Source organism: Leptopilina boulardi, unplaced genomic scaffold, assembly GCF_019393585.1.
Source record: "Leptopilina boulardi isolate dan_hultmark-lab unplaced genomic scaffold, ZJU_Lbou_2.1 LbouV2_202, whole genome shotgun sequence".
Classification (NCBI taxonomy): Eukaryota; Metazoa; Arthropoda; class Insecta; order Hymenoptera; family Figitidae; genus Leptopilina; species Leptopilina boulardi.
Genome location: NW_026137755.1, coordinates 2,454,276 through 2,463,043, shown reverse-complemented (window position 1 = coordinate 2,463,043; position 8,768 = coordinate 2,454,276). Strand labels below are relative to the sequence as shown.

Genomic DNA, 8,768 nt, shown 5'->3' with positions numbered 1-8,768 from the left:
TCGACCTGAATTTTTTAACTATATTTATAAAAAAAAAAAAGTTAAATATTTTCGTTTTATATACTCTTTTTAAAAAATACAGAATACTAAACAGTTTTGGACGCATACTATAAATTTACATAGAATTAAATTACGTTTATATAATCACTATGGTAATATGAAGCTCACGAATAATTCTATCGAGTCTCTCAACGATGTTACGATATTAATCGGTATGTACCTTCCCGGAAGCTTGTACGCAGTTGTTCATTAATGTTCCGGTGAGGGCGATCAAATCAATTAAGTCCGATACATATTCCATCAACGTATTCCTTCATCAACTGCGGGGATTTCACTCAAAACTCTTATTCAATTTATTTTATATATAGCAACCTCAAAAACGTTTTTGAAACCCTATTTTTATTTTAATATTTGAAAATTTTCCCACACAAAATTTGTCAGTCACAAATCAAAAGATTTTTAATATTATTTTTATATCAATTTTAAAAAGATTTATGTAAACCACATAATTAAAAAATATTAATTATTTAAAAACTGTTTTTTAAAACAAAACGGAATTGGAGACGTAAAATCAAGCAATTTTATCTAAAGTACTATTCCTACCGATACCACAAAAAATTTGTGTATGACATTTCAAAATTGCTCGACTAGTCAGGGCATATATTTTTTGGTTTATGTTCCCATTTTTTTTTTTTCTTTTTTTTGTACACAACTAGTTGAACACTAATGCTATTTGTTTTTTTTTTCTATTCAAAAAGAAAATTGAGAGAACAAGATTTGCAGTCATGACAAATATTAAACGTGTATATCGATTTTATATAAAGAAAAAAAGACCATATAAATACAACATAGAAATGGAAGGCGAGCAAAGTTACTAAAAGTGGAAGTTTTTTCTTTTCACACACAAATTTTCTTTCACTAAAAATTTAGTTTTTTAAACTAAAAAGGTTGTATATTCTAAATTTCAAAAAATTTTAAATTCAAAAACTCTCTAAACAAATAGAATTGAGAAATTTATAAATATAAAAATAAATACAATGTGAAGAGATTAAATTTGATATTGGGGCACAAAATGAGGGATGTGAATGTGATTAAAATTTCATGTCACGCTATTTGAATTAATTTTAATAGATCATAAAATAATATATTCTGATATCATTGAAGATGTTCGCAGATTGTATATATGCACAATCGAAACATTGAATGAACGTGTGACAGAAATCTATTTGCACATAATGCCACCCTCAACTCTCTCGGCAACTATATAATATTCACGTGTGCTCTACTTAACATTCATTGTTCTCATTATCAGTCTCTCTCCATCTCTATCCCTATATATATATATCTGCAGTAAGAAAAGCTTCACACTAGTCATAGGAAAAGCCATACTTTTTCCACCCACCCAAATCATTTTTTTCTCCTCAATTATCATCAATTAATAAAACTATTTCCTTTTCTTCTAAAATAAAATTTGTTTCCCTTTGCCTGATCGAATTTCAATATTCAAAATAGCGGATCCAATATGGTAAAAAAAAATGTTTTTCCTATTAAAATTAATAAAATCGCATTTAAAAAAATTGATATTTAACGTTGCAATTTATTTTTGCAAAAAAGAAAAATAATATAATTCGACCTCGTGACCGTGAGTCGTTTCTGCTATAACTTCGGTAAAAGCATTCGCCAATGCCGAAATTATTGCGTTTTCTTGGCAGTCAACCAAACGCCGGTAGTTCTATCCGATGGATTATTGCAACACTTACATGGCCTACATTAATAAAAATTCTTTACACGCCTTGGTGCGAAACCACTCAAAATTAAACCCCATCCCCCCATCCAGCACACTAAACTTTGTTTCTTCTTTTTCTCAAAAGAAAGACAAAAAATTTCCTCAGAAAATTTTAATCGTATTTAAAAAATTATACTTCAAAATTTCAGAAAAATAAGAAAACTTATAAAAATTTCATTGATTTGAACGCACCTAAGTTCTAAAATAAGGAAAGGTCAAGTTTAAGAGTTACAAAATTATTGCGAACAAAATTACTTCCTTATTTAAGTTTCCTATCACTTTTTTCTCAGTTAAAAGCAATTTTCAGTTCGCAATTTGTCGAGCAATGAAGTTTCTTTTAATTCAATAATATATCGCAGTTTAATTACACTTTCATCTAAAATTAACGGTATATATTTATAAAACAAACTTTTGCGTCATTCTACAAGAAATAAAAGTAAAAATAAAAATAGAATTTCAAATCTTTTAACCTTCTAAATAAAATAATGAAAAGTCAATAATTATTGGCAGATAGTCAATAGTCTCAATTTTGTGTTCAAAGCAAACTATAATAATTTCCCAGTGACCTGGAAATACTTCCTATTGACAATAGACCAAGAAGAATGTGTTTATTATTGTTCCAAAAGTTATTTAAATCCATATGAACGTTTGAAATAAATTTATTTAATTTATCTTTTACATGTTAAATAATTTATTTTTAGTTATAAATTTAATTACTATACAAAAAAAAGTTCGATCATATTCAATCAGAATAAGAATAATTTTAATAAAAAAATATATATAAAAATATTTACAAATATTTAAAATTCAATGAACGAATACATAAAAATAAAAAATTGTTCAAATATTTTGGTCAGTATTTTTAAAAAATTTTTTAATATATTCAGCAAGTTTTGCAATTTTATATTAACATGAATTATTCAAACATCACGTGAAAAATAAATAGTGAACAAAATTTAATGAAATTTCTCTTGAGAATTTTCAACATCCCTTTAAACTGCGTCATTCCCTTTAAAAATCAATTTTAACCTCAACCAAAACAATAATCAAAAAGACTGAATTCTCTAATAGTATGTATATATTGATTTGAACAATTATAAAATTTTCTAATAATCATTTTTCACTTGTTATAAACCCCTTTTGCTTCCTGAACTAAAAATAACAATGGTCTCATTAAAAAAATATCAAAAATAAATTCAGAATTCTTTTTTTAACCCCATATAATAAAATTAGATCACTAATTTAAAATATTCATCCTATATGAATGAAGTCTATATTTACGAAAAATTTAAAAGCAAAATTGATTTGCATAAAATAATAAAATTATTTTTCATATAAATAAGAATTAAAATCTGATAAAATTTTATTTGTAACACGAGTTGGGGAAAAAAATAAATATAAATACAGGAAGGGGGTTGCGATTGACAGGTCTCAATGACAGCTGACCAAGTGACCCGAAAGCACTCCACCTTTGTTTCCCTCAGCGAATTAAACTCCAGAATTGTGCAAATCAATAAAAATATATGTATTGAAAAATTGTACAATAAAAATTGGCTTACCACCTTGTTTTCGGACGGGCATTTTTCTAAATCCACTAAGTCTCCAAATTGTTGATTTAAATATCAGAGGGGTTGATTGAAAATTCCAAATCACAGAGGAAAAGAAAACACTGTATATTATCACTTCACGAATTTTAAAAACGCGACACGCACACGATTATCACTGTTACCGAATATGCCCACGATGACGACTTTTTATCACGGAACACGCACGATTTTTTGTCACTCACGATAAACAAACCGGTGAATTGAAAAAACGTGCTAAACGAAACCAATATAAACACAACCCGCCACGATAAGGGCAATATGGCGTCACCCGAGTTTAGCAGCCGAAAAACTGACAGGCGACGGCTGGTCTGATTGGTCGATGGCGTCGCCACATGAGCTTCGCCAACCACCCTTCCTTTTCGTCGCAAAAGAATTTTGCCTCAAATAATTCGCATCATCCACTGATGATGACGGAGATTTCTCTCTTTTTATTTCTCAGCACAAAAAACTACCGCACATGACATCTATCTGCATTTTCAGAGACCCTCTTTTCTTTAAAAATTATAATTTATTATTATTCCCTATATTTATTACTTCCCTTGCAATAATTGCCGTCTTCAAAATTAAATCACGGGGTTATGTATTTCGATATAAAGAATGTTAAATTATTAAAATCACATTCACTGAATTTAATGGAATTCGCACTGATTCTAGATATACACTGAACAAACTGAAACTTTATAGATTAATAAATAAATTTTGTATTACTTAAAAGAAAAGAACTACTCATTTTTACGGACGAGACATTTTTTTAAAATACGTTAGATTTGAAATATATTTTCAATACGCATGCGCATTGTATACTTTCACCAGGGATGAGAAAGTAAAGTAGCAAACTATTATTTGGTATTTTTAGTGCGCATGCGCGAAACTCCATTCTGTCAGGGTTGGGTATTAAGAACTGTTGAAAAAACTTAATATACCTACCCACTCCTGTAATAGCAGACGACAAAATAAAATTTACATGATCTAAAAATCTAAACGTGTAATTTATAAATAAAATGCTTTAGTAAATAAAAAAAAAGACTGTATTAAATAATGTCTTTACAAAAAGCAGATTTGCATCGTACAAATATTCCAAAAAATGCAGTGCTATTAACTGAGTCAGAGGCTGTTGAATATCAATGGAATAAAATAAACAACTGGCCGGCACAATTGGAAGTGTAAGTTAATATTTAAAGAATTATATTTTTTTTATTTAATAACTTTAATTCTTGCATTTAACATCGAAGATTAATAAAAATTCTTTAAAGGAACTTCTATGAAAGTAGAATACCAATTTTGATTATTTAATTATTTTCAACTTCGATAACATAAAGTTATAAAAAATACACTCATATTTTATTTCTAGATGGGCTTTTAAATATGGCATGGGCAGTTTAGGAACAATAGCTGGTTTTACAGCTTTATACATTGGCAGACATCATAGAAGAAAATTAAAATTATTTGGATATGGATATATATCGACATTTCTCAGTACAGTTGCTTCTACATCCTTAGTAACATTGTATTTTCATTCAAAGGTATTTTTTTTTATTACAAGATGACATCTATTTTATTTTCAATTATAATTTTAGTGCAGTATTTTAAAAATTCAATAAGAATACTTAAATATTTTAAAAATATTATCTAAGTTATAAGGAATGAAAATAACTAAAAATCTTTTGATATGTACATATAAAAACATTTTTCAGTTTATCACATCAAATCTTCTTGTTCATAAAACTCCATGTTCTGTTTGTTTGCAAACGAGGGCAATGTTATTACAAACCTGTACAGGGGTAATATATCCTCTAATAGTGTCTCCCATAATTTGTTCTCTGGTGAGAATATTTCAAAAAAGTTTTATATTCTTGATCAATAAATTTTTTTAATTAATAAAAACTATATTTTCTCATATTTAGGTAGCGATAAAAGTTGGAATTAGAATTCCCTATTACACAGAATGGCAAGAACTTTATAAAATGTGGTCGGTTATTAATAAACCACTTATTAGGCCGCTCCTTATATTATTTTCTTTTCAAACTATACTGGCTGCTGGTGTCACATATTATGAAGCTCAACAATTGTACAATATACAGGAAAAATATTTATCTTATGAAAAAAACCATTCAAAAAAACTTGATGGTATGTATAATTGTAATTAATAAAATTACTTTTATTTACATTCAAAATATTTAATTATTCCTGAAAAGAAAATAATTTTTCTTTTTAAATTAATTTTATTTTGTTTGATAACTTTTTAAAAGAAAAGTAAAAGATTTTTAGTTATTTATAGAGTATAATATTAAAAATATAAAAAAATAAATTAAAAAAAGAGATTGAAAAGAAATCTTGAAAATTTCTGAAATATTTAAATAGGATTTTATTGATATATAAGTAATCTCAATTGCAATATAAACATCACTTTTATTCCTCAATTCCCGCAATATTATACAAATTGATGATATTTATCAATTTTAATATAAGTTTTATGCCAAACTTGGTAAATTTCAATAGTTAATGTAATTGAAATCACGTTTGCAGGCACTATTTGTTCGATTAAACATTTTTCTTCCAGGCAGAGAAACATATCTAACTTCAACATATATAAATACATACCTAAAATTTCTATTGACTTCATAAATATTTTGTCATTAAATCAATATTTTTGAAGTTATAAACTGCTGTAAAGCCAATAATAATTTGAAGAAAACAAAAATCAATTTTTTTTTCAAAATATACAAAAGCTTCCGATTAACACTACACAATCACAAGACTATTTATAAACATATAGCATATTTTGGAAAAAATTTGCGAAGTCTGAGATCAATAACATTATATATACTATATATGTTTTTTTTGCTAGAACATCTAGATTATTAAATAAAATAATCTTAAGAATATTCTTATAGCCGATTAAGTCTATCAATATGATAAAGACATAATTTATCCAAGCATGTATCTATATTTTCAAAAAAAGAACATTTCATTTAATCTTAATTATTAAACTGTAATATTAAAAAAAACTTTCATTAATTAAAATTTAAATCCTTAATTTTTCACCCCATTTTTTTTTTGTCTAAACATATGAACATTAGAATAATGAGTGTAAACAATTTTTTATATATATGTATAAACAAAAATACAATAATTGTTGATCATAAGAAGCACAAGATACAATAATGGATAAATTGGCAGTGAATTAAATCAATTGTTTTACAGGGAATTTGAAAAAGGAGATTATATCCCTTTTTTAAATCAAATAACTTTGTGACAATATCATCTAATACGAAGTACACATTTGCATCTTATCGAACATGAATTTAACAAGAGGTTTTGTTTTTATGGGATATCAGAAAAAATTTGAATTTGAAACAACAATCGACGGATATTAAGTGTTTTTAATCATAGTGTACAACAATCCAGTGATTTAAGACAAGGGCTTTCTTTGTTCCCTAAATTCGCAAAAATGGGATCTAAATTTTTTTTAAATTAAATTAATAACTAAATTAGTTAATTACTATTATTTAATTATAATTAATTTTTATCAATTTAATTTATAGTTCAATTTGAGGAGTTAAAAAAATGTTTACATACATTTTGTTTTTGGAAAAATAAAGAAAAATTCTCTTTCTACCTTGTCTTAAATCATTTTAGCCTATTTATATAAATATTTGCACTTTGAGCAACAATTTTTAAATGCTAGGTACTGTCTTTTCTTTTTTTTTTTTACAAAACTCAAAAGAAACTGGACTGAAGTGCAACTATGTTCAGTTAATGTTACTTCGATGTAGCAATGGTAAAAAGCAAATTTTTAGAAAATGTATACTTTCTATTTACAATATTTTCATACAGACACAATTTTTTTTTCACGAGTCAATTAACTCTAGAATGGAGATGAAGATATGAGGGTCCTGGACGATCCCACAAAAAAGGAGAGTATTCCGATGTGGGCAAAGGAAGTGGTTGGATAAAAGATGTATAATTCGGTGGTATCATAACGAGATTATTATGATGATAATGAATATTGGTATGAAAACAACACAATTGTGTGTTGCATTGAACAATAATTGAGGATTAATTAAAACATAATTATTGTAATGAACTATGCGAATGATGCATATACTCTTGATAACTCACTGAAACTCTTTCACTTTGATAACGTGTCACTTTGGCATTTTTTCTCATTTGCTGCGTTACAGAACCTTTAAAGCCTCCTTTATGAAACAGGAAATCTATTGTCTGAGTCTGGTCCCATCCTAATCATAAAAAATAAAAAAATTTGCTTTAATTTTAGTTATTGAATTATTTTTTAATTTAAAAAATTAAAACCTACCATGTTCTTTAGCAACATCAGGTAAAAATGTAGCAGTTCTTTTACTTCCTCTCTCATCATGAAATTCGATACGAATCCCATGAACACCAACTTCCCAATCTAAATAATCCATAGCATCTTCGAAATGATGAAGTATTGAAATGGTTACATGCAAGCTGGGTAATTCATCTCGAGAAATAGGATTAAATCGAGGATCCTTGAAAGCGCTATGAAAAAAATATAATGTGAATTATTATACGACAAATTTATATTGATAAATTAAGAGAATCTTTTTAATTACCTAATCGCCGCATATTCTCGTAGACCAGCATGCAATTGCATTGCATTAAATGTTCCTAAGCAACCTCTAAGTTGATTGTCTTTTCCAATTTTCCATGTTACAAATAAAGGGCTGAAAATTTGAGAATGTTAGAGGGAGACAAAATTATCATGTACTAAATTGAGATTGTGGTGGTAAGAGTTAGAAAACAATATATACATAAGAATTGGTGGGGTTAATATATACTTACAATGCATCATTGCGAAATTTGGGTGATTTTGGTGGATCGAGCTGGTGCAGCTGGCAGTAGAGTACGTCGAAGCAGAAGAAGCCCATTTCTGGATGAACAATGAGAGATTTTCGTATAGTTCCATTTTGTATCACAGCTGATCCATCACATTGAATGCCAGAGGAATTGTTCAGCTTTTGCTTCTTCGTTCCACTAAAACCAGCAGCCATATTTTCTGTGCCTCACGTCACCTGGCGTCACCCGCGAATGTACGCGAATACCCCACCAGCAACGACCTTCAACCCGCGAATCTGACATACAACAACATTGGAATAGGAAACTTTTAGCGAAGGGGAATCATAACAATTGATGTATGAGTTCCATTTTGAAGCAAAAAATATTTCTGAAATTCACCACATCAATGTGAAGCGCTACAGTCGGATTCAGGTTTTACTTTTATTTACATTCAAAATATTAAATTATTCCTGAAAAAAAAATTTTTTTCTTTAAATTAATTTTATTTTGTTTGATAATTTTTTAAAAGAAAAGCAAAAGATTTTTAGTTATTT

General features: G+C 27.5%; 2 protein-coding genes across 2 annotated transcripts; one reads left to right on the top strand and one right to left on the bottom strand.

Moving 5' to 3' along the window:
* Positions 1 to 4,312: 4,312 nt before the first annotated feature.
* LOC127278287 (uncharacterized) lies at positions 4,313 to 5,560 on the top strand. Its single transcript, XM_051299931.1, has 4 exons — positions 4,313 to 4,556; positions 4,745 to 4,916; positions 5,088 to 5,216; positions 5,298 to 5,560. The coding sequence occupies exons 1-4, from the start codon at positions 4,432 to 4,434 to the stop codon at positions 5,538 to 5,540; spliced, it is 669 nt and encodes a 222-aa protein (XP_051155888.1). The 5' UTR covers positions 4,313 to 4,431; the 3' UTR covers positions 5,541 to 5,560.
* Positions 5,561 to 5,782: 222 nt separating this feature from the next.
* LOC127278285 (nuclear protein AMMECR1-like) lies at positions 5,783 to 8,550 on the bottom strand. The gene is made up of 4 exons (XM_051299927.1): positions 8,221 to 8,550; positions 7,992 to 8,102; positions 7,712 to 7,917; positions 5,783 to 7,634 (listed from the first exon to the last, which is right to left on the bottom strand). The coding sequence occupies exons 1-4, from the start codon at positions 8,427 to 8,429 to the stop codon at positions 7,468 to 7,470; spliced, it is 693 nt and encodes a 230-aa protein (XP_051155884.1). The 5' UTR covers positions 8,430 to 8,550; the 3' UTR covers positions 5,783 to 7,467.
* Positions 8,551 to 8,768: the final 218 nt, after the last annotated feature.

Bases quoted from the DNA above. Each gene is read 5' to 3' on its own strand.
- LOC127278287 (XM_051299931.1), top strand. From the start codon at position 4,432: ATGTCTTTACAAAAAGCAGATTTGCATCGTACAAATATTCCAAAAAAT. The intron at 4,557-4,744 runs GTAAGTTAATAT...TTTTATTTCTAG, and splicing joins TGGCCGGCACAATTGGAAGT to ATGGGCTTTTAAATATGGCA. The intron at 5,217-5,297 runs GTGAGAATATTT...TCTCATATTTAG, and splicing joins CTCCCATAATTTGTTCTCTG to GTAGCGATAAAAGTTGGAAT.
- LOC127278285 (XM_051299927.1), bottom strand. From the start codon at position 8,429: ATGGCTGCTGGTTTTAGTGGAACGAAGAAGCAAAAGCTGAACAATTCC. The intron at 8,103-8,220 runs GTAAGTATATAT...TCAAATTTTCAG, and splicing joins AAATTTCGCAATGATGCATT to CCCTTTATTTGTAACATGGA. The intron at 7,918-7,991 runs GTAATTAAAAAG...TTTTTTTCATAG, and splicing joins CGAGAATATGCGGCGATTAG to CGCTTTCAAGGATCCTCGAT.